This window comes from Typopeltis vanoorti, chromosome 1 (genome assembly GCF_054136105.1).
Source record: "Typopeltis vanoorti isolate ZY-2024b chromosome 1, IOZ_Tvanoo_1.0, whole genome shotgun sequence".
NCBI classification, from domain to species: domain Eukaryota; kingdom Metazoa; phylum Arthropoda; class Arachnida; order Uropygi; family Thelyphonidae; genus Typopeltis; species Typopeltis vanoorti.
Window position 1 is genome coordinate 131,283,949 of NC_143549.1, and position 17,116 is coordinate 131,301,064.

General features: G+C 36.5%; 1 protein-coding gene across 1 annotated transcript in view; it reads right to left on the minus strand.

Moving 5' to 3' along the window:
• The window catches only part of melt (ventricular zone expressed PH domain-containing protein melted), a 338,615-nt gene that overhangs the window by 230,602 nt on the left and 90,897 nt on the right, over positions 1-17,116 (minus strand). The window contains exon 5 of the mRNA XM_090398172.1: positions 8,860-9,023. Within this exon, the coding sequence (XP_090254298.1) occupies positions 8,860-9,023 (164 nt within the window). The remainder of the gene's footprint in view (positions 1-8,859; positions 9,024-17,116) is intronic.

Below are 17,116 nucleotides of genomic sequence, written 5' to 3' on the forward strand. Positions count from 1 at the left end.
AAACATGAATCTCCCTCATAAACCAATCTCATCAAAAAAGTCACATGACAACCTACAAACCAAGCTAGAATCTCTTCACTAAAACCTTACTTTCCCATCCATTTTACTAACATCCATGGCATTAACACAAACATAAATGACATTCACCACCAGCAGTCCTCCAGACCAAGGACATCTTATTCCTGACAGAAACCTAGATTACAGCAATATCTACTACTGTCCACATCCAATGCCCCAAACTATAAACTTCACAATTCTTTTCAACACAAAGGTAGCCCATGCCTTTGTGAAATCTGACACAGTCTGCAACAGAATGGCTAATTTAGAATCCCCTGCTTTTGATCTTCTCTAGTTCAAGATTTCCTTGCCCCATTTAGTAACATTCGTTTATTGCATTTACTAGTCCCCAAACACTAATGACCAAAACCTTATTTAAAAAAACTGGCCTCATTTATGTGCTTTCCTAAAGATAAAATCCACTCAGTATACCAGGATGTACAGGATCTACTAACAATACAGACTTGCCTATTTTGAAAAATATGCCATCAGATTTTTCTGCATCAAAAGGAGAACACTGTGTGTGTGTGTGTGTGTGTGTGTGTGAGAGAGAGAGAGAGAGAGAAAGAGAGAGAGAGAGAGAGAGAGAGAGAGAGAGAGAGAGAGAGAGAGAGAGAGAGAGAGAGAACTCAGAAAAACTGGACTAGCAGATCTTGTACAATAACTTTCATGCTGCAAAATGATGAAAAAACTACTAGCTTAAAAAACGCAACCTAAGAAGTGAAATGCTAATCTGGTAATGTATAGCATATACTCTACAGACACACCTAATTTAAATAAATTTGGATGTGAAAAACTGGCAAAGATTTCAGTAGTAATTTTTTTTTTTTTTGTTATTGAACAAATATAATTTATCAAAAATTTGGAAGACGTCATCTACTGTCAAAACTATCCGTCCTTGAGTAGTCTCAGGATTTTAGGACAAATGACAAGAATATCCTGTGCTCTTACTCATTTCTGCATTGTATACCTTTGTGATCACACTGTGCCCTCTCTAACCTAGAGAATACTTCAATAAGTGAAGAAGAAATATTGAAATAAATAATAATAAATCTTCTGTCTTTTATTCCCCAAAAGGAGTAGACAAAGAAGCTCCTATAACCATAACAACTTTTTGAAAACTAGTGGGCAGCCAGTCTCCATCCTTCAAGTATTTACTGACAGTGAGTCCAAAAACTCTTGGAATTGGACATTATGCTATTCTGTTTTTATCATTTCACTTAACCTTCCTGCCTAAAAGAACGTTATCAAGGGACTGAAGGTCACTAAATCAACTAAGTAATGAGCATTTCAAAAAAAGGTTTTCTGTATTTTAATGTTGGCAACAGCAAGCACTAATAGCCTTTGTAGTCACCATCTTTGTTTAACCTCTTGAAGCTTTAAAATACCTTTAATGACTAGTTTGAAGCTTTAAGTTGCAAACTAGTCATTTTGAAAAAGAAAAAGTTCACTATGCAGTTTTTGTTGCTAGTCGACTCATGCCAGTTGTGCCAAAATCAATGAATCTGTGCTCAAAACTCCTAAGAAACCTCTACCAGTCCCCTGTGCCTCCCCACTTAAACAGTTCCCAAATCCCTGCAAGAACATCAATAAGCTGGAATAGTACCTTATCATACTCGATGAAATCTTCTCCCAGAAAATAGACATACTGAAAAAGCTTAAAGCAATTCATGATCAGTATCTTGAAGCCAATAATATGCATATAGCAGACAGTGCTAGGAAGATTCGCAATCTCACTGCTTCATCAGTTCAAGACACAATTGAGGCAGAAAACAAAAAGTATAACACCATCATCCTGAATTTCCATTCTGTAACTGATGCAACACTACATAACGACATTTGCAGTCTTGTTGAACAATGCAACTTTGACCCATGAAACTGTCAGGTATTACACAGAGAGAGAGAGAGAGAGAGATGGAACAAACTTAATAACTTGCACTTAATAAAAGTGACCTGTGATATCCCAACAAGCAGATCTGCATTCATATTAGCTGTAAACAACAAATCAGAAGGCACCAGCCCTGCATCAAGCATACAAACCTAGCCAGATCTGACAGATTTGCAGCACAAAAAGGCAGCAATTACTACAAGAACTGGAAGTGAAATGACAAAGTGGAAACAGAGCATGGACAATCAATTACAGACATGAATGAGAAAATCAAACTCTGCAAAAATAACCAATGTGGAAACCTGATCTCAAATATTGCATACAGAACATGTGGGACCCATGTGATCAACAACAAACTTCCAGATCCATTTTACTAATATATGCTGTCTTAGTTATAATCTTCATGATGTTTACTTCCACCTCTGGTCAGAAAAACCTCACCTGCTTTTCCTGACAGAAACTCAAATCTCAACCTTTTATCTCACCCTGGATCTCTTCTTCACTAGTGACCCTTTTTAAGTATACTGCGAGTGCTATATATACTGTGTCTACCTTCTAGGCAACTCAGAACACAATCACAATGCAGTGCAGATCTCTTCCACCATGGAGCAATGCATACACCACTCACATTCACAAGTTATATAGCATTTCCAGAAAGTCAAGTGAGATGATCTTCAAAACTTCTGCACCTCATTTCCTTGGACAAATTACTATTTCCAGCCACTGGAGCCAAACTTATGTGCAGAATGAATAAACAAAACAAAATAATTCTCATCAGCATGGAAAAATTTATTCCCCATTCCACCCTAAATTCCCATTCTCTATAAGCCTTGGTTCTCCCACAAATGTGTCAAAACTGTACAAAAAGAGTCAGGAATACTGCAACTGGCTTGCACCCAAAACTTCATCCTCCTATGCTTAGACCAAAGTCTAGAATAGCTGCAAGAAAATTATTACCACATTAAAAACTGATTTTCAGAGAGCTGAAAGCAGGAAACTGTCCCAATGGTAGTCATACCTTCTAGATTCTAGCCAAAGCCAATGACCATAACTTCTGTTGAACACTACTTCCACTACCAATGGTACTATTGCATCATTACTTAGAGAAAAAAAACCAACCTCCTGGCTTCCTGCTCCATAATTCCTGCATAGCTGATCATGGAAAATGTTCTCCAACCATTCCAAACACTCAACACTGCATTTGACCTTTTGCCAAAAAGAGATCAGAAATATTTTGCTGAAACCAGATACCAAAAAGTGTGAGTCCCAATGGCTTCCTCCAATTGCTTTAAAGGTCTATGCTCCGGAGTTGACTCCCACTCTATGCCATCTATTTACACTTTCTTATTCCTAAGAAGGGTGACAAATCATTAACTCCAAACTAGTGTCAAATTTCTCTCACAGCAATTCTTTCTAAAGTAATGAAAATAATCATCAACACACAACTCCTACATTATCTTGAAGACTCATCTAATAAATGACTGACAGTGTGGATTCCGTCACTGCCAATCAAAAAAGGATTTACTAACCTATGTCCTCCATCTCTGGAAAAATACCATGGAATGGTTTGGCAAATGTTAAGTGGTTGTCCTTGATATCTGCAAGGCTTTTAACTTAGTTTGTACAAAAGTCTACGTAAACTTCCATCATTCAGTTTGCCCCGATTTCTGCAACTGGGTGGCCAGCTTTCTGACTAGACACTATAGATAGAAGATCCTTATCTATCAGTTATATAGATTCTATCTATACAACTAATGCTGAGGGTCCCACAAGGCTCTGCTCTTTTGCCCACCCTATTCTTTCTATATCTAATCGATCTACTCTAGCTGACTGCCAATTCAGTACACAGTTTTGCAGGTTTGGATAACCTTGTCAACTTCTGAATGTTGACACTTCAGCATTATTTCCCACAAAAAAAAGAACCCTGATCTTTCAATCTAATCCTCAACAATACTGAAATTTCTATTAAAGATGAGGTTGGCATCAAAGACTGGAGACCACAGGTATGAGAGTTCTAAGAAGGTAAACTTTCTTAGAACTCTCATACCTGTGGTCTCCAGTCTTTGATTTAGTATTTCAAATCCATAAGTTACAAATGGTTTGAACACTGTCTTGAATACAGCTAGTTTAGTGTTCTGACTAATTTCTCTTATTCCATATAAGCAGAAGAGATGCACATTTTATTGAGAAATGCTTTTACAGTGCAATGCGATGTAATAAATATGTCATATTTATGGACCTAAATCAGGACACTCGAAATCAACTACTGGAAAGATATGCATGATAGCACAAAACACTCTAACTCATGAATCACCATTAATTTTAGCCATAATCTACCATTTAAAATGTGTTGTAATACAAAATCACATGGCCACCATCCACAGGCACATGGAAAACGGTCAAGAGATTATCAATATCCTACCAGCCATAATATGCACCCAAGTCTCATTATCACCACTTCCAACTCCATGGTATGGTTATATACTCATTGTTATGATACCTTTGTATGTGAACTATACAAAGAATATGCAGAACATTTGCAGACCATATTCAGTCCTAAAGATATTTTCAGGTGCAAACTGTTTGCTCACACTTGGATAAATGATTAAACTAAATTTATTATAGTCTAACCAAGTGAAAAATAAACTTTTAACATCATTCTTTATGTGTTCCTTATTACCAGTCAAGTCATTTGTCCCTATTACCACTACAGGAAAACCTAACTTAATGCGAATTTGATATGTGCAATAATCAGTTAGCACGATTGAGTGAAATGATACTATTTCCTGCTTTAAGTGAGTGATTAATCAGTTAACACGATTTTTTTTTACGTTATGCAAAATTTCACATTATGAGAAATTTTTTGTCGCCAATCTGCAGCGAGTGGCGGCACGTCAATGTAGCAGCCAGAGAACAGTGGCGGTGCTGAGGGCAGTGGCCGGTGACACTCGGCAGTTGACTCAAAGCTCTTATCGCAAGTGCACGTGCAAACTCTGTTCTCTTGCTCAATTGCATTAAGCAAGGTTTTCCTGTACCAACTCCTTTGCTCGCTTATTCTTCATATCCAACGCCTCAATCATGCTATGCATTTTATCTCCCAGAAAACAAACCCTGTGCATCTTCTCGTTTGCCACACCTCTAATAATCAAATTACCCATATGCCACTTACAGGTCTTTCATACTGATATCTTCATTTTCATCATTGTCACTCTTCCATATATATCTCGAATTCTCTTAATTTCACTCCTAATCCTTTTCATCTCTTGCCTCATCTTAACCAACTTAGCTTTCAAATCTAGCATCACATATTTACTCTATTCACTATCTGAATTTTGCCAGCCATACATGCTTGTTCGGCATCAATGCAGTTCACCACCTTACCTTTAATTGTACTATGTGTTTCAACTTCCACTACATTCATATTACTTTTGTCTTTCTTACCTTCGACTGTTAAGTTCATCAGATTGCTCATTTCCTTTTTCAAAACTTTTACCATTTTTCACTGCTCTTTTACACTGTCTTACAATGTACTATGTTGTGACACATTACACCCGTCACCAGCATTCAAATTACTGCGAGTTGTGCCACAATAACCCTTCTGTTGGCTTGTACCATCCAGGATAGCCTTTGCTCACCTCGAGCATCACTTAGTCATGGTCAGCTCACACCTCACTGGCAGCTGGTGCTTCCCCATCCCCTCTTGAACCCATTTTTTGAAGGTACTCACCGCAGATGACCATGAGCATCCCACAAGCCTTGCCATTTTGGAAATGCTTTGACCAAGTTGTCTGGCCCTTACAATTTAGCCTTTGTAAAATTCACTTATGCTTGCTGCCTTTCCCATCTGAAGAACAAGAATAACACTAATGAACAGAGAGCAGTATCAGGTGTTATTTATACCATTTTAGGACTTGCACATGTGGCATCATTTCCCTGCAGTTACTTCAATTTGCAAGATGTGCTGGTCATAATGTTTTGACTCTTCGGTGTATGTCCTCATAGCTGAAGTCTCCTATAATAATTGCTTGGCCTGGACTCATTGTGCCAATCTGCTGATGCATGGCATCTACACCTTCCTTCATATCCTCTTGCACTGCACTCTTCTTTCAAATCATTTCCTGCCAAAATCATATCTTTCATTTCTCCCTTCTGCAAACTAACAGCTTCACTAACATCCTTGATCTTTCCATCTGGGAAATGTGCTTTCATCACTTTTTCATTAAGTACACCTCTTATCATTGTATTTCCATGCAATACCTTCTTCTTTCCAGTTTCTTGCACTTTCATACTTTCTCCATTCACCTTTTCTTTCATTCTCATGTCTGCTGTACCACATGACAATTGTTTCTCCAGTTGCTCTAGCTTCCATTTTGCCCTATGAAGGACGACATGTTAATGTACTATTTCACTCATTACTTTCTGCCGCTTCTTTCATGCTCTCATTCCATGCATATCATTCACTACTTCCACATTCACCAGAATGCTTTCACTATCTTTCCTTGCATTGTTAATATTTGTCACTTCATTTTCCCACTTTCCACACAACTCTCATTTCTTGCATTCACACAAAACATTTATGACAAACTTTCTTTCTCTCTCTCTCTCTCTCTCTCCACTCTTGCTTTTTGCCAATAATAATGGCAAAGAATACATAGAACACACAGTACATCATGAAAAATCACTCATGCTTCCTCAAGGCTTCCTTGTTCCAAGGAAGCCTTGGTTGCCATTTTCATTGTATGAATCAGTGCCATGCAAAAATGCTTTCTAAACTATATCTTGTATTAAACTTTGCGCACATTCAACTTTACATAATAATTATAATAAGTAAGATATAATCGAAAACAATTACTAATATTCACTAAAATAAAATACTTATCTGTAGGACATGTGCAATAGCACTCATGATAAGCACTATGTTAGCACCCTGATAAGAGGGAAAAACTGTTCAAAATTTTACAGTTAAATGGTGTAAATGGAACATTATGTAGAGCAATGTTTGCCTAAACTTAAATTATAAGTTAGAAATTACACTTTCAGACTTGGAGTTGCTGCAAGATGGTTTGATGTAAAATCAAGTGTAAAACAAGGGTACAAGCTATTTCCATTGTCATTCATCATCTATATTGGATCACATTATAAAGTGATGCACTAACTACTTAACAGCTTGACATGTCAATGTTGCCATGAATGCCAAGCGCATATTAAAATTGCAATACCACTGATATTCCCTTGAAATAATATGAATACAAAGTTAAGATGATTGGTATACATTTCAACCTATGAAATGTAAAGTGGGAAAGAGCAAGTGCAAAACCATTTCAACTATTCAGGTATAATTTTTAGTAAAGATAGAAAATTAAATACTAGATAACAGAATAAACAATGCTGGAATGGTATGGAGTCAAATGAATAAATTCTGAAATAAGAGAAAAATTTGCAAAACAATACCAGATTAATTTGGAGAAAAATTGTTGATTGGAAGCTAGTAATGTTGTAACTTTTTCACGTAGTATTATCACAATATCCTGTACATATCAGGAATTTAATGATACTGAAACTAGCACTGTATAAGACTGTTCAAATTTTAAATGGATCTGAGAACAGTGCTAGAAATAAAACAGCTAATGAAAGGCCAGTGTCCACAGATATGAAAGCTCTATGAAAAATTAAAGGACTAAATAAGTAGTAAAAATGGCATAATTACTTGCAAAATGAAGAAATGAAAGAAAAGCCTGTGTGGAAGTGGCAGTTGCAACCATAGTGCTAGAATCTTAAAAAAGGAATCATAATAAAGCAGTAACTCAAATGTGAGCTCAAATATACATATACTATTTGTAGAAAAAAATGAAAGCCTAATAATTAACTCGACAGTAAACCATGAAAAAAACCATTACATCAGATAGAGAACTTCACATATTTCCCTAAGGGTAGAAAAAAAAAAAAAGATCAGAAATCCATAATGCACTCAAGAAATCAAAGAAATAGTCCAAAAAGAGAAGAAATCATGATAGAAGTTCCTGAGAAGTAATAAGCATGTTGTCTTTAGAGAATAAACACACACACACACACACACACAAAGAAACCAGGTAACCATACAAAATCATGGGAGGGCTGAGAAGCAGATAAAATAAACAGAATAAATAAGGTTGCAAAATATTCTGGAAGGCACTGAAAAAGTTTAAAAATGGTGGAAAGTGTATGACAAAAAAAAGAACCAGTGATGACAAAGAAAAAAAAACGAAGAATTTCAGCATTGAGAGAGAGAAATACTATCCAAGAAATAGAAATGACAGAGCATGAAATATACATTCTTTTTTCTGTAGTCCAACAATAAGAAATACATTTTTGACTATGATTAAAAAAAAATAGATTTTATATATATCTGATCTGATCCTGTGGCTTCCTCTCTTGAGAGGGTTGCAGCTGATTACTAGGGAGATAGTGACGCAAGGTGGTTTCCTGTTGCCTTCCTTGCCGTATTTATGACTGTAGACTGTGTGTTCACAGGTCCGGTTTGCCTGCTTGCGGGATGAAAAACCCCAGATAAACTGGTGGAAAAAACCCTGCTGTCCATGCCCAAGACCGGCTAACTTGGCTATGGCTGAGGAAGATCCTTAAGCTCCTCACATCGTCTACAGGAATCGAACCTAGGACACTCCTTCCCCAGGCATATGGTTGTGAAGCACAAAGCAACTAGGCTAACCGTTCGGACTATATATATATATATATATATATATATATATAAAATCTAATTTGTATAAATACACACACACACACAGGCAATTTCCTGAACAATCTATTGTAATCAAGTGGTTATAATGCAGAGTTTGAAAACTCTTGTTTTAATATACATAATGAAAAAATTGCAACAATTTATTTTAGTAGAAATCAAATTACATGCATATACTTACTGATGGTTTATATTTGGCAATAAGGCCAAAAAGATTTAAAAGACTAAGTTTCTCTGAGTTTTCACATTGAGGAAGCAAGGATACCAGAGCCATTACATGATCATGGATTGGTTCTTTATTTACTGCATAAATCTGTGGTAATACTCGGGCCAGCGAGTAATTCCCTATAATGAAATAGTTTCCTCTTCAAATTAATTAAAATTAATAATAATCATGGATTTAAAAGAAAAATAAATGTAAAATAAACTTTAAATATATAAATTATTAACAATCATTACCATATTATTAACATGGTCAATTAAAATAAATTATGAACTACGTCATACATTGAGATGTTGAGTAAATCTTATTATAAGGCTAACCACCATCACAAGTCATTCTGATATACAGCAGGCTGCATAACAAACTGCTTTGTTAATTAAAATAATTTATCATTGATTTAAAAATCAAGACATAGTGGAAGAATATAAAATACTAATTAATATGCATAAATCCAGTTTAGCAAGCTGTGGCTTATCTACAAAACACACAATTCAGTAGAACAACTCCAAAGTATTACACAAAAGCTATGTGACCAACCAAACTGTACTGTATACTGGCTTAAGCCACAAAAATATATGATGGTGCAACATGATGAGATTTCATGCTGGCAGGGCATCGTCCAGTTAAACAACATTTTCATTCTAGAAACAGAGCAAACAGCAAAAAGTCAGTCACTGGAACAAACTGACTCAACATCTTGAAGGAAATGAATAAACCAACCATCAAAGGAACTGAAAACAGGAACCATCTATGTAAAGAGGATTAACAGAAAGGAAAGTACTGCATGGACATAATTAGAATTATTGACAAAAAACAAGACAAAAACAGGTGAGATATTACTAAATAATAAGTATGAAATGCTATATTTGGGCAATAATAATAATCAAGGAAAGGAAGAATTAGCAATAGCATTCAACACCAAACATGAAGATAAACTAGACTGGAAGGCAGTTTCAAGCAGAGTTACGTAAGCACACTTCAAAATGGGATAAGTGGACAATGAAACCTATCTATGCCTATAAGCCCACAGAAGGTTCTCTTAAGGAAAAAGTGGAGCAATTTTTTTGAGTCATTAGATCACGTAGCTGATAGAGAAAATGGAAAAGTGGTCCTTATTGGAGATCTAAACAGTAGAGTAGGAAATCAATCTCACTAGTCATATACAAAAGTTTTTGGAAAATTTGGTGAAAAGGGAAAGGATGATAATAATAATGGTACATATCTGCTGATTTTCTGCTCAGGATATGGACTAGTCATTACTAATAATAATTTTCAACATAAAGATAGCCACAAATTCATGAGGAGAGAAGATGAAAGAAATTAAAAAAAAGTCTCATTGAGTATGTCATTGTCGATAGGGATATCTTCATGATGGTTCAGGATACAAGAGTGCTCAGAGGATTTTGAATTAGAAGTGACTATCACTTAGTACTAAATAGGATAAAATAAATATCACATTGAAAAGAACAGTATGCAAAAAACTTTTAAAAAGAATTAAAGTTGAGTAGCTTTCAAGGTAAACTATAGTCAACTACACAAACATTACTGAAGAAAAATTCAAAAACAACAACAAAACCCATGGAGTCTCAGGGACAAGCTCTAGAATCAATTGATTCAGCTAAGGAGGCATGTAGTGAGGTTGTCTGCAAGGATAGAAAATAAAAACATCATGATGGACACAAGAAGCTAAAGGAAGCAGTTATCGAAAAGAAAAAAAGCTTACCAAAAGTTCCTAGCAAATATGTCAGCAGATGCCCTAAAAGAAACACAGAGAAAAATATATAAATGCGTAAAAGTAGCTCATCAGAAGACTTTGGTAAGAAAAAGAAGGTAAATATCAGGAAAGTGGCAAAATGTTCCTGAGGCTATTGATAAAGCTTAGAAATGAAGGGAAGAGTACTGTAAAAGAAATCAAAGATGATAAAAAGGTGACATGAAAATTGAAAATAAGGATGTCCTAGATATCTGTAGTTAATTACTTTGAAAGATTGTTGAAAATTTTCTACTACTAGTCTGTCACGACTTGTTTTAAGCAGTGACAGACTACTAGTAGATAATTTTTTTTTCAGACTAATTCAAACAGGAACACATTTTAATACCTGAGGCAGAAAAAGCTTGAAAAACCTGAAATGTGGAAATGCAGCTGGAGCAGATTATATTTAACCAGAAATGCTCAAAAGTGCTGGTATAAAAGTTTTGTAGTGGCTACACCACATCTTGCAGTAGGCCTGTTCAAAAGGTTGAATTCCAGATAATTGGAGTATGGCTCTTAGAGTTCCTGTCTATACAAAAGGAAATGAAGCTGGCTGTGAGAAATAAAGCAATTAATCAAAGACTAGAGTTCTGAGAAAAATGAAGGGTCTGAACAGATAGCATCAATGGCAGAATTATATTAAAACTGAAGACGTTGGAAAGGAACTTATATTGTTTGTATTCAAGAATGTGTGAGCAGTTCTAATCGAAAGTGGGCCACTCAAATACAGGGTGTTCGGGATAAATTTGACAGTTTCGTAAGGAAAAAGAAAATCTTCTTTGTATCTATTAAATTTAATGAATTGACAAAAAAACATTACAGGCAGAGTTAATTACAATACTATCAACAAGATTTACTCAAAATAACCACCATTAGCATCGATCACAGCTTCAATTCTGCTTCGGAACCTCGAACAAGCTGATGCTACAGTCTCCCTGGGAAGGGCCGCAAAAACTGTTTTAATTTTATCCATTAACTGGGCTTTTGTATTACTGGAAGTGCGATTGGTGTCTTTTTCAACTGCGCCCCATACAAAATAATCCATGGGGTTAAGGTCTGGGGAGTTTGGAGGCCAAACATTTGGACTGGTGAAGTCGTAGAAATTTTCAGACAACCATTTTTGACTTTTCCCAGAGGTGTGGCAAGGGGCCGAATCCTGCTGCCATACATACGGCCTACCATTGGCTACCCTTGTTATCCAGGGCTTGAATACAGTTAGCAACTCCACGAACAAAACCCGAATTCCAATGCCAGGGTTCTTCAACACCTGTTCCTGCAGATTTGCGAGGAATTCTGCTGTACGAACGCAATCAGATCGTCTGCTAGGGATCTTTCTTCTTGCTACATCCTCGTAGTCACCATTGCAAGTCTCTAGTTCATGCCTGATTGTTTTTACTGTATTCAGGGAGCATTGGGCAGCAGTCGTAATATCCTTATTTTGATGGCGGGCACGAATCATCATGATACAAGTTATTCTCTTCCATGATTCAGGTGGGTTCCAGCTATCCATCCTTTCTGACATCTTGTATATGAATGAAGAAGGGTCCAAACTTTTAAATGAAGAGAAGTGTGTGTTAATACATGTAACTTACGGAAAAATATAATTAATTATAAATATGTCAAATTTATCCCGAACACCCTGTAGAATGTGGTGAGGAATTTTAGCAAACCAGGTGTTTGATGCCAAGATTGCATGAAAAGATCCTGAGAATGACCAAGGTCCAGGTGAAGTGATTCAGTCAGATGTACCTTAGAAGGACGATATGTTAAACTCAACAATACTGGAGTAATAATTTGGAGGAAAAGTTTTTCTTAGGAGATTAACCCCCCCCCCTTGGGATTACAATCATAGGAAACTGATGAGTGTTGAGCTGTTAAGAAAGATAACAGAAAATAAATAGTCAAAGCAGTGGTTTACAGTGATACTGCTGGACTTGGCAAAGGCATTTGACAGGATACCCCATTCTAATCAGTGAACTGCAGCACCTGGGGGTTGGATATAGGGGTGGTTGATGGAGAGATATCAGAGAGTAGTTTATTCAGGAGTAGAGTCCAAAAGAAGGCTTGTGACTAGTCGTGTGCTACAGAGTTTTGTTCTTGGACCACTGCCATTTAATTTGTTAATTAATGATATAGGAAAGGATCTGATAGAAACTGTTCAGTTATTTGCTGATGATGCAAAGTTAGGTAGAGCAATAGTCAATACACATGATGTCAAAATTTTGTGGGATGATTTGAATAGATTGGCAGATTGCGCAAAGGAGAATGGATGTCAGTTTAATGTTCATATTTAGGGACACAAAACACACGTTGAAATGATTATTTTACTTCTTAGTAAAATAACACTTGATGTTTCAACCCCTGTATTGAGGTCATCATCAGAAAGATACATGTGTATAGGAAAACAAGTTATATGCTCTTGAACGCTATAAAGGTAAATTAAATCTGCGCTGTTAATTGATCTTTTTCTTAACCTGACCTCTAGTGATAAAAAAATAAATAAATAAAATAAATAAAAAACTACAATAAACTCTGCTAAAGTCCTCCTGTACTAAGATTCTTCTGGATTTGTACAGTTCAGATTGTTATACACTACGATTTTCTTCTGGACTTGTACAGTTGAATGTTAAGGGAAAAAAAAAAAAAACACTTCAAGTCTTCTTGTATTGAGATTTTTCTTTGGCTTGTTCTGGTTGCTATAAAGGATCCTCCACATTCTTGGAATGGTTAGGCCATCATTTTTGTTCAGATTTGGATTACGTTTGAGCATTTCACATGCCTCTTTAAATTTCCTCTCAAACCAGGTTTTGGTGCAGTGTAGGGACTTGGAACCTTTCCAGTCAATTCTGTGGTATGTTTGGAGTGCATGGTCAGAAAGGACGGTTTTTCCAAAATGGAGGTATTTAATGTGTTGTTTGTGTTTGTCCTTCCTAATTGGGATGGTTTGCCCTGTTTCCCCTATGGATGGTAGGTTACATGTGCATTGTATTTTGTAAACCCCTGGGTGGGCTAGGTGTGGAAGAGGATCTTTGGAAGAACTGAGTAGATGTCTTAATTTTGTCAGGGATTTAAAGGTGGTTTTGATGTATTTGTGTGGCGTTCTGTCTATTTTTTTGGAAATGCCTCTAACATAAGGTATGGCAATAGCATTCTTGAAATCTTTTTTTGTTTTTAGTTGTATCTCTGTGGAGGATATTGTGAATAGTTTATTTACTGTATCCATTTTTTATAAATGTATGGTCGATCTCATATTTCTAGTTTAGAGTATGTTCATTTGAACATATAGTTTGAGCTCCGTGTTTAAGGGTGCTTATAACCCCTAGTTTTTTGTGTTGGGTGGTGATAAGAATTTTTGTGTATGCACTGGCCTGTGTGTGTAGGTTTGCAGTAGACTAAGAAAGAGAGAGACAGCCTGAGGGAAGACGTGCGATGAGTGTGCCTAGAAACGGGAGAGAGTTGTTTTTTCTATTTCAATGGTCAATTGAATTCATTTATGTTGTTTGTTCAGGTGGCTAAGGAATGTATTAAGTGCTTCGCGGCAGTGGGGTTAAATGGTGAAAATATCGTCAACATAGCTGAGCCAAATTTTGGGCTTTAGGCACGCTGACTCTAGAGCTCGTTGCTCAGTCTTCCATGGCCAAATTAAAAAAACTAATACCTCATTATGCCCGTGTGCCCAAAATTTATGGCCTGCCAAAAATACACAAAACAGACAGACCACTACTTCCGATTGTTGAAAGAATCGACAGCCCGAATTATCACTTAGCCAAAAAATTAGCGGCCACACTCAAGGAATTGGTAGGTCATTCCCCTTCCTACATAAAAAATACACAACATTTCATAAACAAAATTAAAAACATTACACTCAACGAACAAGATTTATTAGTCTCTTTGACATAACTTCCCTTTTCACCAATGTCCAGATCAATGATACTATCTTGCTCCTACAGAACATATCTCCACACGACATCACGGCCCTCTTTGCCCACTTACTCCGCTCCACATATTTCATGTGGCAAAACAATTTTTACCTTCAAAAAGAGGGTACAGCCATGGGTTCACCCCCCCCCCCAATAGCTAACTTTTATATGGAAGACTTTGGGCAACAAGCTCTAGAGTCAGTGTGCCTAAAGCCCAAAATTTGGCTCAGATACGTCGACGATATTTTCACCATTTGGCCCCACACCACGAAGCACTTAATACATTCCTTAGCCACCTGAACAAACAACACAAATGCATTCAATTCACCATTGAAATAGAAAAAAAAAAAAACACTTCAGTTACTTGTCACATGTCTTCCCTCAGGCTGTCTCTCCTCAGTCTACTGCAAACCTACACACACACAGACCAGTACATGCACAAAAATTCTTACCACCCAACACAAAAACTAGGGGTCATAAGCACCCTTAAACACAGAGCTCAAACTATTTGTTCAAATGAACAAGCTCTAAACCAGGAATACAAGATCATCAACCATACATTTATAAAAAAAAAATGGATACAGTAAAAAAAAACTATTCACAAGATCCTCCACAGAGATACCACTAAAAACAAAAATGATTTCAAGAATGCTATTGCCATACTTATATTAGAAGCATTTCCAAAAAAATAGACAGAATACAACATCAAAACCACCTTTAAACCCCTGACAAAATTAAGACACATACTCAGTTCTTCCAAAGATCCTCTTCCACACCTAGCCCACCTAGGGGTTTACAAAATACAATGCACATGTAACCTACAATACATAGGCCGCACCAAAACCTGGTGCAAGAGGAAATTTAAAGAAGCATGTGAAATGCTCAAACATAATCCAAATCTGAATAAAAATGGTCTAACCATTCCAAGAATGTGGAGGACCCATTTGCAACCTTTATAGCAACCAGAACAAGCCAAAGAAAAATCTCAATACAAGAATACTTGGTGAAGTGTTTTTTTTTTTTCCCCTAACATTCAACTGTGCAAGTCCAGAAGAAAATCATAGTGTATAACAATCTGAACTGTACAAATCCAGAATCTTAGCACAGGAGGACTTTAGCAGAGTTTATTGTAGTTTTTTATTTATTTTTTTTTTTTATCACTAGCGGTCAGGCTAAGAAAAAGATCAATTAACAGCGTAGATTTAATTTACCTTTATAGAATGCAAGGGCATGTGGCTTGTTTTCCTATACACATGTATCTTTCTGATGATGACCTCAATACAGGGGTCAAAACATCAAGTGTTATTTTACTAATAATAAGTGAAATAATCATTTCAACATGTGCGTTTTTTGTCCCTAAATTCGTAAATATGAATGCTGATCACCGTGTAACCTTAAAAGAAAGAGTCAGTTTAATTGACAAAGTGTAAGGTTATGCATTTTGGGGTGAAAAGTTTATCAGCAGTATATAACACTGGTGGAATTGTACTTCAGGAAATTGATGAAGCCAGACTTGGGAGTGTTAGTGGATAGAGAGTTAAAGTTTAGGGGGCACATAGCAAAATTGGCTAAAGCAACTCATCAGATCAGTTGGATACTGCAGAATACTTTGACGAGCAAAGACAAGAAGGTTATTCTTCTTCTTTATCAAGCCTTGATAAGACCCCATCTTTACTACTGTAAACAGATCTGGGTGTCAGGGTGTCTTGGTGATAGGAAGGTGATAAAGAGGATCCAGAGGCGAGTGACCAAGATGGTAGCAGGTCCATGGAACGAACCTTACAAGCAGGTCGAACTGGCTTGATAGGAGGAAAAGGGGTGATATGATTGAGACATTCAAATTACTGAGGGGTTTTTTTAAGATTAATTCAGAGGAAAATTTTCAGAACAGGTGTGGTGGTGGGAGAACTAGGGGTCATCCATGGAAACTGAGCAGGTATAGTTAGTAAGTGTGTTAGAACCAGTTTTTTACTTGGAGAGTGGTGAATGAGTGGAATAGGCTGCCAGAGTCTGTTGTGGGTACCATTGACTGTGAATGAGTTCTAAAGAACTATTCAGCACTTGACAATGTTTAGTTTAAAGTACTCGATGAGTTTAAGTACTCCTCAGTAAGAACCAGATCATACTGAGAACCACTACAGGGACAGGTTAATGGTGCTTGAGCATCGCTGGAATAAATGTATTAGTCTTAAGGGAGATTATGGTGAAAAATAAAAATAATTTTGAAATTATAAATTCATTTTTTCATTGTTAGGTCGAGAACTTTTCAGACCACCTTCGTACTCACATGGAACTTGGTATATGCTTGGAAGAGTAAGGTCACAGAAGGCCATGGCCATCTGTCCCTCCCCAGAGGAAGGCAGTGATGAGAGTTGATTGATAGGAAAGAAAGAAAGTTGGTATCCAGTTATATTTCTTTTAATAGGACTCGCAGATACTGTATGTTGTATTTGTTTCTTGGGAGAACCATTTTTCATAATAACATTCTGGATATTACAAGCTTCAAGATCGAGGTTTTATGTGCATGTGCCAAAAATTCACA